General features: G+C 41.1%; 1 protein-coding gene across 1 annotated transcript in view; it reads left to right on the top strand.

Annotated features, from left to right (window-relative positions):
* The window catches only part of LOC133665349 (immunoglobulin superfamily member 3-like), a 346,105-nt gene that overhangs the window by 101,782 nt on the left and 226,975 nt on the right, over nucleotides 1-17,348 (top strand). Inside the window, 1 exon segment of the mRNA XM_062070626.1 lies at nucleotides 1,708-2,088. Within this exon segment, the coding sequence (XP_061926610.1) occupies nucleotides 1,708-2,088 (381 nt within the window).

The following is a 17,348-nucleotide window of genomic DNA, read 5'->3' as shown; positions in this document are numbered from 1 at the left end:
CCTGCCAGCGAACACCGCAACAACGTAGCAAACCCAGCTTACATTTATGCAATATTCAGCATTCACTTTGCTATAATAATATGGGCGATTCGGCGCCATCCGTTCGTGATTAGATGAAAAACATGACTTATTTATTCACGCTATAACATAAAATGTGTAAAGGTCTAATTTAAAATGTCTTTTATTGGTTAAAAAACAGACATGTTTATCGCCCTTGTTTTTATTTATTACCCCACACTCAGTTTATGCACACGATGCATCCGTTAAAGCAGTTTTTTTCAACCACTGTGCCGTGGCACTAGTCTGCCGTGAGATACAGTCTGGTGTGCCGCAGGAGATTAGACAGTTTCACCTATTTGGGTTAAAAATATTTTTTGCAAACCAGTAATTATAATCTGCAAATTATGTTCTGTTGTTGAGTGTCGGTGCTGTCTAAAGCTCGGCAGAGTAACCATGTTATACCATACCATATCAGTAGGTGGAAGCCGGTAGGTAATTGCGATGGTTTGTCGTGATCATAATATGCAGGCGACAGCGGGAGGCAGTGTGAAGGTAAAAAGGTATCTAATGCTTAAACCAAAAATAAACAAAAGGTGAGTGCCCCGAAGAAAAGGCATTAACCTCTAATGGCCTTAGTGGCCACATGCGTGGACAGCACCTTTTAGCTCTTATTTCCAAAATTGTGTACACTACTGAATTGGGGTCTTATGCCGACGTATGGACACGTATACTGCTATCAGAAGAGTATAACATACAATGGAATTTGAAAAAAAAAGTTTAAAAATAAAAATTAGCATGTCACTACACATGAAGTATACGTTTGTGTACCTATGGACTAAGTACATCATATAAAAATATGATTTTTAGTTTTTATTGTAATTAGGGTCCAATAAGCCCAAATAGCAAAGAGAAATTAAAAAAAAAGCATGTAAACAAACAGCTAGGGCCTTAAGAGGTTAAAGCTTAGGGATGGCTATGTAAAACGAAACTAAAACTGAACTGGCTACAAGGTAAACAAAAACAGAATGCTGGACGACAGTAAAAACTTACAGCGTGTGGAGCAGAGACGGCGGCCACAAAGTAAATCCGTATATGACATGGCAACAATGTCCACACAGAAAAAGATAGCAACAACTTAAATATTCTTGATTGCTAAAACAAAGCAGGCGCGGGGAATAGCACTCAAAGGAAGACATGAAACTGCAACAGGAAAAGCCACCAAAATTGGAGCGCAAGACAAGAACTAAAACACTACACACGGGAAAACACCAACAAACTCAAAATAAGTCATGGCGTGATGTGACAGGTCGTGACAGTACACCTACTTTGAGACAAGAGCTAAGTGATGCATGGTTGGCTATGGTTTAAATTCATATCCAACAAAACGACTTTTTATTGTCTACTGAGTTTCATTTTTTAATGATTTCTGCCGGTGGTGTGCCTCCAGAAAATGCGACTTGGCTCAAAAAATGTTCAAAAGCACTGTGTTAAAGCAGATAGCAGTGAGCAGGGTTGGATGGCAGTTGTTTAAAAAAGAGAATAATTCAAGTGTTAGGCCGTGTTGAGAAGCACACCTCCAGAGAATGTGTACCTGCAAGATGTTACTTTATTTCCTGCGAGACGTGCGGTGCGCCAACACGACCTGTGCTAAATATTTCAGCCTGCAGTTTTGTAACACATGTTCTCTGTCTCCCTGTCTTTCTGTAGCAGGTGCCGCCGTGGCCCAGAGAGTGGTGACGGTGCAGAGCGGGCCGCTCGTCCGGACCGAGGGCTCCCACGTGACCATCTGGTGCAACGTGACGGGCTACAAAGACGGTGTGGAGCAGGACTTCGAGTGGTCCATGTACCTGGCGTCCGCGGCGGACCGGGAGATCCGCATCGTGAGCACGGCCCAGCCCAACTACGCCTACGCCGTCTACGCCCAGAGGGTGAACAGCAAAGATATCTACGTGGAGAGGCTGAGTCGTGACTCGGCCTTGCTGCACATCACCAAGGTGCAGGCCAAGGACCAGGGCCTGTTTGAGTGTTACACGCCCAACACGGACGGCCGCTACCTGGGCTCCTACAGTGCACGCACCAACCTCACCGGTGAGTCTCAAAAACTACAAATGCTGCTCTGTTACCACAAATGCTCACATATTTCCAACTAAAAGTGTTCTAAATGTAAAGGTTAGGGGCTGTTTCGATCAGGGTTTTCCAAAACCGATCATCCATGTGTGAGATCGGCTGATACCAAAACCGATACCAGTCACACATATTAACTGTACATTTTTCAATTCATTTGTGTGAGTGCTATACAGTTTAACAATATCAACACAATATTTGAACTCAGTCAATCAGTCAGTTTCAGTTTATTTTGAACATGCATACAATACATTGTAATACATCCCATATTTCTAGTTGTTTTATTACAGAATGTCCGAAAAAGAGTAGAAGGAAGAAGAGCTTATTTAATCTTACCCCTTTTCGTATCATAGCAGTTTTAACACATCTTTGTTCTCTATTTGTAACAGAAGAGTGAATAAATAAACAAGTAAATAAATTAATATACAATAAGTAAGTAAATAAGTATTGACTATAAACAAATATAAACATATACACAACTAGATGAGGCAATTCATGAAGGAATTGCGTGTGAATGCTCCAATGCTGAAGATGAACTGAAATCCTGGAATTTTTTTAGAATTGTTGAAGTAGAGCACACAATTCCCAAACAGGCTGAATATTTAGAAGTTGGAACAGTTTGAATCAGATGAAAAATGTGGGAGTTGTGGAACTTTGAAGAATGTCCCATTGATTTCAATGGGAATTTCCCCCAAAATCGGGATTCTCAGGTAAAGCGGGAATTTTTTGGAAAATGGTAAACAACATGAATGGTCTGAATGAGTTCAAATGGTTGGTTTTGGAATTTTTCAAATCGGTCGAGAAATGTTGAAGTAGTAACATGTTGAATTCAGAAATGGTATTACAGAATTTCGGGAAAACCGGGAATTTTTCCAGTTCAAAAAACAACTTTGTTTTTTGTCCTGACTAAAAGGAATGTTTTGACAGTGGAACGGTTGAAATCCGTTGAAAAATGTGGAAGGAGTAGTCGCCAGAAAAAAGGGTGGAAATAAGGCTTTGGAAAATCAGTCTACGGTCTCCACTTTTGTCGGTGTCCATACTCCCATTTTGAACAAAATGTGAAGTAAATGCAGGACTATCTGGTTGTAGTCCACCATTGATTTATATCTTGGTGATTTTCATTGCATTAGCAGCGCTGAGGATTTAATCCGTTTCAGTTAGTGTGCTGTTTGTGCCGTGAGCACCCATGTGTCCAAAACATTTGGCCACCATTCCTAAACAAATGTCAGATTAGGAGTGTTGCTGCAAGTATGACTTGAATGCCATCAGCTGTTCCAAACTTTGTTCAACTAGTTTTCTTTCTTGTGCCCTGCATGGGTCTCACCTGTTCACTAGCTTACAACACACACATATGACCACACTGTGTCTGTCCAACAGGCCCACACAGCTGTCATACTTGGGAACTCCCCCCAAATCCTGGCGTCATTATGAATGCAGACCTCTGCTGGCCTTTGTATCTGGGTCAAAGTGCAAATTATCCAGCCAAAATGTCCTAATTCACTTACACAGCATTTCCTGTGCACAGTATTGACTGGGTTCGGTTCCATTTGACTCTTGTTCTCCATTTCACAATAGTATAAGTTGCCAAAAAATATTGTATTCATCAGTCGGAATAAATCGGATTCAGGAGGAACAGTGTGGTTTTCGTCCTGGTCGTGGAACTGTGGACCAGCTCTATACTCTCGGCAGGGTCCTTGAGGGTGCATGGGAGTTTGCCCAACCAGTCTACATGTGTTTTGTGGACTTGGAGAAGGCATTCGACCGTGTCCCTCGGGAAGTCTTGTGGAGAGTACTCAGAGAGTATGGGGTATCGGACTGCCTGATTGTGGCGGTCCGCTCCCTGTATGATCAGTGCCAGAGTTTGGTCCGCATTGCCCGCAGTAAGTTGGACACGTTCCCAGTGAGGGTTGGACTCCGCCAAGGCTGCCCTTTGTCACCGATTCTGTTCATAACTTTTATGGACAGAATTTCTAGGCGCAGTCAAGGCGTTGAGGGGATCTGGTTTGGTGGCTGCAGGATTAGGTCTCTGCTTTTTGCAGATGGTGTTGTCCTGATGGCTTCATCCGGCCAGGATCTTCAGCTCTCACTGGATCAGTTCACAGCTGAGTGTGAAGCGACTGGGATGAGAATCAGCACCTCCAAATCCGAGTCCATGGTTCTCGCCCGGAAAAGGGTGGAGTGCCATCTCCGGGTTGCGGAGGAGACCCTGCCACAAGTGGAGGAGTTCAAGTACCTCGGAGTCTTGTTCACGAGTGAGGGAAGAGTGGATCGTGAGATGGACAGGCGGATCGGTGCGGCGTCTTCAGTAAAGCGGACGCTGTATCGATCCGTTGTGGTGAAGAAGGAGCTGAGCCGGAAGGCAAAGCTCTCAATTTACCGGTCGATCTACGTTCCCATCCTCACCTATGGTCATGAGCTTTGGGTTATGACCGAAAGGACAAGATCACGGGTACAAGCGGCCGAAATGAGTTTCCTCCGCCAGGTGGCGGGGCTCTCCCTTAGAGATAGGGTGAGAAGCTCTGCCATCCGGGGGGAGCTCAAAGTAAAGCCGCTGCTCCTCCACATCGAGAGGAGCCAGATGAGGTGGTTCGGGCATCTGGTCAGGATGCCACCCGAACGCCTCCCTAGGGAGGTGTTTAGGGCACGTCCGACCAGTAGGAGGCCACGGGGCAGACCCAGGACACGTTGGGAAGACTATGTCTCCCGGCTGGCCTGGGAACGCCTCGGGATCCCCCGGGAAGAGCTGGACGAAGTGGCTGGGGAGAGGGAAGTCTGGGCTTCCCTGCTTAGGCTGCTGCCCCCGCGACCCGACCTCGGATAAGCGGAAGAAGATGGATTGATGGATGGATGGAATAAGTCACGCTAAGAAACAACAACAGTGAGTAAAATGAGGCCTCTCATCTTCATTTCTTGACGCATTTTGTTCCAGAAGAAAAGGGAGGTTCTGCAAAAAAGTAGGTTGTACGGTATACCGGTATTACCACATTTTTCGGATTATAAATCGCTCCGGAGTATAAATCGCACTGGACGAAAATGAATAATAAAGAAGGAAAAAAAACATATATAAGTCGCACTGGAGTATAAGTCGCATTTTTTTGGGGAAATTTATTTGATAAAATCCAACACCAAGAATAGACATTTGAAAGGCAATTTAAAATAAATAAAGAATAGTGAACAACAGGCTGAATAAGTGTACGTTATATGACGCATAAATAACCGACTGAGAACGTGCCTGGTATGTTAACGTAACATATTACGGTAAGAGTCATTCAAATAACTATAACATATAGAACATGCTATACGTTTACCGAACAATCTGTCACTCCTAATCGCTAAATCCGATGAAATCTTCTTCCTCTGCGTCGCTTCTAAACAACTATTTTTCTTTATTTCAGTAAGAGTAGCCTCCGCTTTTCGCCAGTCCCTTACAAGTTTCTCGCTTACTCCAAACTTTCTTTCTGCTGCTCGATTGCCGTTTTCTGCTGCATAATTCACTACTTCCAGCTTGTAACCTGCAGTGTATGATTTCCTTTTTGGTGCCATTTTTGTTCAGCCCTTCTCAGTTTTTATAAGTTACCGCCGATGTTGAAATGATCAATTTTCATAGGTACGGAAGTAGTAGCAGGTAGCATCTTTTTTTTCACAATGCACTTCTGCCATGACCTGCCCCTGCCGAATTTTTATTGGTTGACGTGTGTGTGACGATTGCTGATATACGCCTAGTCTCTTACATGAATGAGATAAATAATATTATTTGATATTTTACCGTAATGTGTTAATAATTTCACACATAAATCGCTCCAGAGTATAAATTGCACCCCCAAACTATGAAAAAAACTGCGATTTATAATCCGAAAAATACGGTAGTATAGTACCGCGATACTAATGAATCATATTCGGTACTATAACGCCTCTGAAAAGTACCAGTCCGTAATCTCCAAATTTGTGGTATCATCCAAAACTAATGTAAACTATCAAACAGAAGAATATGTGATTATTACATTTTAACAGAAGTGTAGATAGAACATGTTTAAAGAGAAAGTAAGCAGATATTAACAGTAAATGAACAAGTAGATTAATAATTCATTTTTTACCACTTGTCCTTAATAATTTTGACAAAATAATAGAATGGAAAATGACACAATATGTTACTGCATACGTCAGCAGACTAAATTAGGAGCCTTTTTTTGCTTACTTACTACTAAAAGACAAGTTGTCTAGTATGTTCACTATTTTATTTAAGGACAAACTTGCAATAAGAAAAATATGTTTAACATACCCTAAGATTTTTTGTTAAAATAAAGCCAATAATGCAATTTTTTGTGGTCCCCTTTATTTAGAAAAGTACCGAAAAGTATCTAAATAATTTTGGTACCGGTACTAAAATATTGGTATCGGGACAACACTAGTAGAGACTAAATTACATTTTGGATTACAGCAAATTGAGCTGTGTGAAAAAATTTCAAGTCAACACAATTTCTAGGGTCAAAACGTATTTGTGTTTTTTAATACAGTTTGTCGTTGTTCTAACCGATGCAGTTTTGTTAACTGTGAATAGTGTGTGAGTGCACTGTATTTATAGACGTGTGCATGAGCTTTCTGAGACTTTATCTCCTTTTTCCTTCCGTATCTGTAACCTCTTGACCTACTTTTTAGATGTCAGGGCCATGGCTTCTCTTGGTCCTTGACATTGGTCTCTCTGAAGTTAATTTGTGATCCAAGAACAGCCGCACAACTTTTTAAAGCTTTGTGAACAAATGAGGCCTTGACACTCCCACTGTCTGTTCTCTACTATTCCTTTTCCAGTTATCTGTCCTTGACTCTTGTATGATGTGTTTAGCTTCTTTTGATAGCGTGGCCCTTTTGTGAAGGGAGTGCTACAAAGGCGCCACACTAAAGCCAGCATAACCTCTAAAGTCCACCTCTGAGGCCAATTTAATTTGAATTCAATTTGAGAAAATCTTACATGTGTGGTTGTATCATATATGTTTCAAATATAATTGTATTTTTATTAAAACAAAAACAAAATCACCAGTTTGATAATCATTGCACAAAAGCATCATCCAATGATTACATAGCATTTTGCTTTTTATTTGGGCATATGCAACACATCCAAAATAATGAGCATCATTGAAGGGGACATGTAATTGTAATCTTCCATGTGGTCTAGATAATACGTATTCAATATGCTTTGGTGTAAATTTTGCATAAATGTTGCTCCACAGCAATGTTCCCTCTAAGGTGCGCGCCTGTGCAATTGCGCACTGCTCAAGCGTCCTCTGCGCACGGCAAATCTATGCCACGCACAAAATCAAATAAAAAAATAAGCGCATAACAATTTTCGACACGACACGGACACGACAGAGAAAACAGTTTTCGTCATCATTGTTCAAGTATTGTAACGACTGTCGAGATGCTTTGAGGACATGAATTCCATCCATCACTTTACTGAGCAAAACTCTTTATTGTCAGCCATAAACAAATCACCAAAACATTAGTAAAAAAAATGATATCTAGCAAAGCCGGTCATTTTCTGCAGTACAAACCAGACCGAAACCAACTTTTTTATATCAACAGCAGCCGCTCGCTCTTTCTCACTTACGCCAACACATGCACATATGGCACTTAGCTAGTGATGCGTTTACAGCCACACAAAAAGTCGGACAACTCCAACACCACACATCAAGTGTAATTCCAGGTCGTTACACTATGATTTACCAATCAATTGTGTGCTTATTCTAGTGTCATTTATTAGGAATCTTAATTTCTAAATAATAATCATGAAATGCTGTTAGTATATTAAATAGATACTAATAAAAATATATTTATTACAAACAGGAAGTTGCAGGAATGTACACATGATCCCCTGCTTACATCTCATTGTGCAACATGTGAATGTTTTAATGGGAACTAAATGCAATGTCTGAAAGGGGTACAAATTATTTCCAAAGAAGGACCTCCACTCAGACAAACAAGTACACAGTTCATGAAAAACAATATTTTTTGTTATTGTCATTTTAAGTGGGCCTAAACACATATATTAGAAAATAACCTCATGGAAATGACTGCTGTCATTTGATTATAATAATAAGAGAATGTTGTCTGTCTATCTGTGTTGGCCCTGCGAAGAGGTGGGGACTTGCCCAGGGTGTACCCCACCTTCCGCCCGAATGCAGCTGAGATAGGCTCCAGCACCCCCCGCGACCCCGAAAGGGACAAGCGGTAGAAAATGGATGGATGGATGGAGATTTAACTTGTTATTTAGTCAGGTTTGGGACAAGTTAGCTGCTGGTGTAGCCACAGTGTGCACGTCTGATGTTGCTCCCATGGGCTCCACTGAATGCTCAGGGAGTTTTTGCGTTTGCTCACACACATGAAAAATTAGAGGGAACATTGCTCCACAGTCACTTTTATAACCCGTGTTTTGAGTCCGTCTGCATAATGTTCGATTCTGGAGGCGTTCCCAGATTGAAAATTAAACCATGCCCCACCTTCTTAAAGTATCATAATTTATCTTTTGAAAATGTACACTATTTAAATATATAATTAAAGTCGTCACCGCAATTTTTTCCCCAGACACAGTCAAAAATAAACTTCATAAACATGATATAGATTTACCTGGTCACAACATTAGGTACATTAGTGATTCAGACTCTGCTGGAAAAAGCTCTTTTATCGGCATTTATGTCACCGCATGTTGCACGTCTGAGTTATAATGTACACCTGGTCTTAAGACCAGGTGGAAATATTACTTATCCTACCTTTTCTGTGTTTTCTCAAAGCCTGAAGCAGAGGCTCCTCCCCTTCTGGTTGAAAGCTTGACTTAATGTCTAAATAAGTACGTAAACAGACTGTAAACCCCCGCGAACAGAAGTATCCAAAACTGCGTGCAAGCTCACGCCAATATTGCCAAAACATAACCTCCATAAAGCACATCTACAACACTGTCAACAGTAAAGTGCGTTAAAGTATATTTATAAATTGTGTGTACTGTGTTTGCAAAATTGATATCATGGTAGCAGTATCGCCCGAGAAACAGATTAATTCTATTTCCAATATTTCTATTTCGTAAAACTTCGAACCGTACAAATGCTAGGGAGAGATTTTGCATTCAGACATGATGGATGTGCGGTATAGGAAACAGGACAGGGAACTTTTTGATGAAGAACCTGGATTCTACTGAGCATGATTACAGCGCTTCCCCTACTTTCAATGTTTTTCTTTGCAAACATGCTATCTGCATTCCAGAGCGAGTAAACTATTAGAAGATCATCAGTCTAGTACCGTTTTAGGAAGAAGGAACAGCTCTTTATTATCATTGCACAAGTACAACGAAAGAGGCTAGACCAGGGGTCGGCAACCTTTACCACTCAAAGAGCCATTTTGACAAGTTTCACAAATTAAAGAAACCAATGGGAGCCAAAAAATTTAAAATGAAAAAACACTGCATCCAAAGCTTAATTTGCTTTGTGCTATGTTAACCAGAGGTCTCAGACACACTCCCCGGCCCGCACCTTAATATGAAAATGTAATGTTAGTTCGGCCCGCGAGTTTTGAATGAATGGCGCTTGATAGCGTCATTCTCTTCCCAACCCTCCCAATTTCCCCGGGAGACTACCGAATTTCAGGGTGTGATGGCACTGCTTTTAGCGCCCTCTACAGTCTGCTCAAACAGCGTACCTGCTCGGCCACATGTTGAATGCAGCTTCTGCTTGCACACGTAAGTGACAGCAAGGCAAACTTGTTCAACAGCCACACAGCTTACACTGACGGTGGTCGTATCAAACAACTTTAACACTGTTACGTTACAAATATGTGCCACACTGTGAACCCACACCAAAAAAGAATGACAAACACATTTCTGGAGAACATCCGCACCGTAACACAACATAAACACAACACAACAAATACCCAGAATCCTATGCAGCCCTAACTCTTCCGCTCAACAGACGCAAGGATGGGGGGGAGGGGGGGGGGGTGATGTGTGGGGGGGTTTGGTGGTAGCGGGGGTGTATAATGTAGACCGGAAGAGTTAGGGCTGCATGGGATTCCGTCAGTGTAAGCTGTGTGGCTGTTGAACAAGTATGCTTTGCTGTCTCCTACGTGTACAAGTAAAAGCTACATACAACATGTAGCTGGGCTGGCACACTGTTTGTGCGCCGTGTATTTCTTGAATCTCCGGCACTTAGCTTTGTATGGACTCATTGATCGTTTACAAACTGAGTTCGGAGAGGAAGTGACGCCAGAAAGACCGCGCCCCACACAGGAAGTGACGTCAGAAAGAACGCGCCACAGCCAGCTTCATAATAAAGCGATTTCGTAACTCGGACCTTACCACTGGAAATATGGAGGCCAAGTCATCCAGACATGCCCGTGTTTCTCCTTCCGTCTGTACAGACGCTTGTGGAAATCACACATGAATACCTTGAGAGAAGAAAACGTGCGATTGCAGTTATTTTCGGATACAACACTTCTCAGACGGCAAGAGAACTTTCGAATGTCTAGGTCAGCTGTGATTCTACTTCCCGGAAAACTTTGTCCATTTGTCGAAAGAGAGACAATGAGAAGGCGGGCTCCCATGGATGTGATAAAAACAAATTATTGACTACGAGGGGAAGACTACAAAAACGGTGAATGCTTTTGGACTGGCAAAGCAGACTGTATCAGTTATTGTCCGCCATGTATGTCGCAGACTCAACGTCTAGGTCCAGAGTATATAAAGTCACCAAAAAGGAATGGACAATGAAGGTGAAGGCAAAAGAGTGAGGAGTGTCCTGACCAGATATCTAGATCCCTAATTTGATTTATGTAAAATGTTATTTATCACATTGTTTACCTTAACACGTCCATTAAAGATTTCATTAAGTAATAATGTCTCAGGTGGGATTCACTACAATAGGGCCCCACAACACACTGGATTCCAGTTAATATAAATACCACAACACTGGATATTGTTCAGATACGTTAAATTCAAGAACTTGCACACAAAGCAACACTGGAGGTGACTATGACGTGCGCATTTTCCGCGCATGCGTACTAGGTTGCGTTGCGCCGGCGGACGGTGGGGGCGTGGGGGTTTTAAATGACCATTGTGTGTGGACAAGGATAAGGCTAGGTGGGGTTTAACCTGGATTAGTGTAGAAGGGGACTTAGATCAATCTATCAAACAAAACAAAAAAAATCTGCCCAGGCCCCTCTGCATGGCATTGCAATGCTGCTACCTTGGACGCTGCAGTAACATCCATGAGAATGTTGTAATTGGCTATCATGGCACAAATGCACGATTATTTCCACATAATCACAAGGGAATGGGAGCGGCGGGGAGGGTTATGCAGTGGGGACATCACCTTCACGCAATGCTGGAAAAGGTTACCTTTCACTTTTCATTTGGGGGGTTTTGCCTCTGAAATGTTGAGTTGAAGTCCATGATCAAAACATGGATTTATTGATTGATTTCAGAATTCATTGTAGAGCCTTAGCTCAGATTAAATATGACAACCTAGATTCACCTGCAAAGGGCGCATATTATAGTATCATTCAACAGTTTTATGTAAGTCTCAGAGGTACCACAATTTGGAACAATCTAGCCGTGTTGCTGTATTCAGACAAAGTGCTGTTATAAAAGCCCTACTGGGAACACTCCATTTTGTTTGTCTGCAATTTTCACAAAACAGTTATCTGCTTTTTACATGTAGACTGTAACTCTGCACTTGTCCAGCGTAATAGATGCCATATATCACATACAACCACCTAACTATGAAGGGGACAGGAGGACACAGACGTTAGCAACATTAGCATAGTTACAGTAGGTGAGCTAAAGTGCTAACGTTACACTCACAGGTTATCTTATTTGCTGGAGAAAAAGAAAATGATCAAACTCACAGCTTGACAGTTGAAGAATGGATAGTTGGTGGAGCCCCAGGCTTTATTTTAAGCGACAGTTTGAGTGTCTCTTCTCTCAAAAGTAGAGAAAACAAGTGAAAGAGATGATAGATTTTTCTTATGTTTAGTGCTCACAGGTATGATTCTTTTAGAACATTATTACCTCCGCTAGGAGGTTATGTACTTGTTGCCGTTGGTCTGTCGGCCAATTGATACATTAGCAAAATAACTCAGAGTTGCACGGACATTTTCAGGAAATGTCTGAAATGGCATAAGTAACATTCAGTTTAGGCCTTATCCAGACAATTTCTACATTGCATCATAACTTCTATGTTAGCAGCCCCCACAGAGACGAATATGGTAGAAACAGACAAGAGTGGGGACGGTGTGGCGAAGTTGGGAGAGTGGCCGTGCCAGCAATCTGAGGGTTACTGGTTCAATCCCCACCTTCTACCATCCTAGTCACGTCCGTTGTGTCCTTGAGCAAGACACTTCACCCTTGCTCCTGATGGGACTGGTTACCGCCATCAGTGTGTGAATGTGTCTGTGTGAATGGGTGAATGTGGAAAATAGTGTCAAAGCGCTTTGAGTTCCTTAAAAAAAAAGGTATAAAAGTGCAATACAAGTACGACCCATTTACCATTTACCATTTGCTCCGGTTCTTTAATTCCGCTATAGATAAATTATATGCAGATTTTCATATACCTTTTAGGAAATGTCAGAAATAGGATAAGGAACAAGTCATTCAATTTTGGGGATGTTCCTTATTTCTACTAAGTTACCTCACGTTTATGTTACAAGCTTCAGCTTTTGTGTGTCTGTATGTACACTATATTCCCAAAAGTATTTGGCCTCCTGCCTCAACTCACATATGAACTTGAAGTGCCATCCCATTCCTAACCCATAGGGTTCAATATGATGTTGGTCCACCTTTTGCAGCTATTACAGCTTCAACTCTTCTGGGAAGGCTGTCCACAAGGTTGCGGAGTGTGTTTATAGGAATTTTCGACCATTCTTCCAAAAGCGCATCGGTGAGGTCACACACTGATATTGGTTGAGAAGGCCTGGCTCTCAGTCTCCGTTCTAATTCATCCCAAAGGTGTTCTATCGGGTTCAGGTCAGGACTCTGTGCAGGCCAGTCAAGTTCATCCACACCAGACTCTTTATGGACCTTGCTTTGTGCACTGGTGCACAGTCACGTTGGAAGAGGAATGGGAAAACTGTTCCCACAAGGTTGGGAGCATGGAATTGTCCAAAATGTTTTGGTATCCTGGAGCATTCAAAGTTCCTTTCACTGGAACTAAGAGGCCAAGCCTAACTCCTGAAAAACAACCCCACACCATTATTCCTCCTACACTAAATTTCACACTCAGCACAATGCAGTCCGAAATGTACCGTTCTCCTGGCAACCTCCAAACCCAGACTCATCCATCAGATTGCCAGATGGAAAAGTGTGACTCATCACTCCAGAGAAGGCGTCTCCACTGCTCTAGAGTCCAGCGGCGACGTGCTTTACACCACTGCATCCGACACTTTGCATTGGACTTGGTGATGTATGGCGTAGATGCAGCTGTACAGCCATGGAAACCCATTCCCTGAAGCTCTCTGCGTACTGTACGTGGGCTAATTGGAAGGTCACATGAAGTTTGAAGCTCTGTAGCAACTCTTTGCACCATGCGCTTCAGCATCCGCTGACCCCCCTCTGTCAGTTTACGTGGCCTACCACTTCGTGGCTGAGTTGCTGTTGTTCCCAAACTCTTCAATTTTCTTATAATAAAGCCCACAGTTGACTTTGGAATATTTAGGAGTGAGGAAATTTCACGACTGGATTTGTTGCACAGGTGGCATCCTATGACAGTTCCACGCTGGAAATCACTGAGCTCCTGAGAGCGGCCCATTCTTTCACAAATGTTTGTAGAAACAGTCTCCATGTCTAAGTGCTTGATTTTATACACCTGTGGCCGGGCCAAGTGATTAGGACACCTGATTCTGATCATTTGGATGGGTGGCCAAATACTTTTGGCAATATAGTGTATATATGCTAACGGCTCCGCCTCCATCGGCAGAGACAAAGACACTGAATAACTGACTAGAGGCTTCTCTCTGTTTCTTATGTTGTGCAATAATTAGCTCAAACAGTTACTGATGTATTTTCATATACCTTTTAGGAAATGTCAGAAATTGAATTAGGAACATGTGATTCCTTTTTGGGTTTGGATTCAGGACCTTTTGACTAATGCTTGGATTTGAACGACGTCACTACCGTCTCACGTCCGGCTTATTGAATATGCGTGGTGGTCAAGCAGCGTCTGTTCTCAATGGGTACTAGGCGCCATTTAGCCTTTCTTGAAGAATAATGCCGTATGCTTACCTTGTTTTAGGCTGTACGATCCATTTAAATCGCAAAAAGGATAAACGTGTCTTCAAAGTTCCCCCGAGAGGTAATCAAGAAGTGCGGAAGAGTGCAATGTTTTACAAAAGATGACTGCAAAAGGGGCATGCACTCCAATCAAAGGGAGCAGAGTGGAAGAACACACCAGTTTGCGGTGACCACGTCGTTAAAGATTTGTTTGTTATATTTTTCCTATACTTTATTCGTTTAATATTTTCCATTGAAGTATTATTTTGATATTATTTGTATTTTATTTTTTGACAAACAGAAACTAGAAAGTCAGAATCAATGATACTTTGTCTGGAAAAGGCACTTCTACATCTCCCCTCTTGTTTATTTTGTACACAAATATGCCAGAGTACATGTGACAACAGTACAACAATCAAATATGGTGATGATTCAGTAATTGTTAGTTTGTTAAATGGATATGCAGTCACGGGTGGCAGTTGTCGGGTGCTAGTTTGTTTACATGGTCACGTCCTCCCAGTACCAAGGCGCAAAGTAGAATCATGAAATGCAACTTTACCCGAGGCAAACAATGCATGATTTAGCCGTGAGTGTTGATATCAATTTCCTTGACCCAGCAACACCCAAATAAGTTGTAGACATCCATTTTATCCTTGATATCACTCGACAAATCTTTTTTTGATAAAGTATAGGGATCTATTTCATTGCATAGTTGGATTTTTTTTTTTTTTTACCTGTATTTGCTTTTAATGTAAAGATCTAGACCCCTTGCATACTGAGATGGTTTCTGCGATGCTTGCAACACAACAGCCATCTTGGCTTGGTTGACCACCACTGTTTTTCACTTTCAAAATACAAGCAATTGGGAGACAGAGCCTAGCACGGGGGTCAGCAACCCGCGGCTCTTTAGGGCCTCCTTGGAGCATTTTTAAAAAAGGATTGGAAATGGAAAAAGATGGGGGATAAATCCTTTTTTTTTGTTTTAGTATGTTTTTTGTTTGCGGACAAACATGACACAAACCTTCCCAATTGTTAGAAAGCCCACTGTTTAATATATGTGTGTGTGTATGCTTCACTGATGAGAGTATTTGGTGAACATGGTTTTGTCCTACTAATTTCAGCGGTTCTTGAACTCACCATAGTGTGGACTGTGACGTTTGTTTGCGTGTAAAATCTTCCATTCCTTTTTTGTCTCATTTTGTCCACCAAACATTTTATGCTGTGCGTGAATGCACAAAAGTGAGCTTTGTTGATGTTATTGACTTGTTGGAGTGCTAATCAGGCATTTTTGGTCAGTGCATGACTGCAAGCTAATCAATGCTAACATGCTATTTAGGCTAGCGGTAAGTACATATTGCATCATTACGCCTCATTTGTATTTGAGCTCATTTAATTTCCTTTACTTTTATCCTCTTTGTATACAATTTAGTTTTGCATGCCTCATGACACATTATCTGTATGTAATACTGGCTGCATTTCAGATAGTTGTTGGTGTGCCATGTTGTTCCAGACCACAGCAAACATTACCTAGCTTGTCAAAGATTGTAATAAATCTATTAAAAAAAGACAGCCTGCCGTTTCCTTTAACTTGGACACACACATCTATACCTTTGGCCATTAAAAAACAGTAATTTCCAGGAGTTATCTCACCTTCTGAGTAGCCTCTGATTTACTAATGTTTTCTAATGTTGTAAAAATGTGTACAATACATTTTAAAATTCAACATTTCTGTCAACAAAGATTTCCTTCAGCCTGCGACACATAGTCATTTTGATAGTAGGCAATTATAGCTAATATAGACACTTGCATCATTATAAGAATTATATATGGCTTTTAATTTTTTGCTGCTCCAGACATAATTGTTTTTTGCATTTTTGGTCCAATATGGCTCTTTCAACATTGCTGACCCCTGGCCTAGCAAAAGTCTGCACACTCTCCGTGTGCTTTAATAAGTGACGTGCTATGTAACTGAAAGTCCATACACCCATTTTGCTGTATCGTGATAGTATTGTTTATAAATGTCAAAATATCGTAAAAATATCACCTTGTGAATTACTTAATCCAGTAGGTCGATTATATTAGGTTACTGGTGCATTATGAGCAGTTGGCAATATTTGCCAGCTACCTCAGCATCACCTGAATCAGCTGTTATTAACATTTTTTAATGAGATGAGCGTTTAAAGTGTGTGATTTTGTACTGCACAAGCTCTATGGGGCCGGTGTTATTAGCATATTAATTTGAATTTCCCAACAGATGTACCTAGCATATGTATCACGGTTGGGTGTGTGGAATCTACTTTTACACTGGGTTTACAGTGTATTCGGCCATGGTCTAAGGCTGCATTAAGCCTGGGTGATATGGCCTAAAAATAAAATCCCAGATTTTTTCCCCAAAAAAATTGATTTCCGATTTTTTCCCCCTACTTTAAAAAAAATAAAAAATATATTGAATACAAATGACAAATAATTCAAAACAAGTTTTCTTTTATTTAATCAAAAACTAGTAGTTTGAAATGACACTGCATACACTGCATTTTACTGTTAGCAAAATGTTTATTTGTATAATGTTGTTCTTTTAAGACCAGATATAAATTGTATTTCCTATGGAATATTTTTCAAATAATTAAATTTAGAGCTTCCATAGGGAAGTAATACTTCTGCTTGAATATAATACTTTTGTTAACAAATATATAGCATTGCACGTTTTGCATGCAAATAATCTCCAACATTGAGGTCGATAAAGTGCAAACCTTAAACTTCCGTCTTGAATAACATACTATGTTGTAACATGTAGTATTAAACAAATAAATAATGAAGTAAAACATTGAGTAAGTGGATCAAGTAAACACAGCATTTTTCATTCACACATCTTGACGGTGTGCAAAGCTTTAGTGATCGCTTTATGCATTGTGCTTCTTTCTCATCATACATGGCATTGTCATACATACCTGGTGTAAATGATTCCACCATAGTAAGGTGATTT

Source organism: Entelurus aequoreus, linkage group LG14, assembly GCF_033978785.1.
Source record: "Entelurus aequoreus isolate RoL-2023_Sb linkage group LG14, RoL_Eaeq_v1.1, whole genome shotgun sequence".
NCBI lineage: Eukaryota > Metazoa > Chordata > Actinopteri > Syngnathiformes > Syngnathidae > Entelurus > Entelurus aequoreus.
This window is presented reverse-complemented; position numbering and strand designations above follow the sequence as displayed.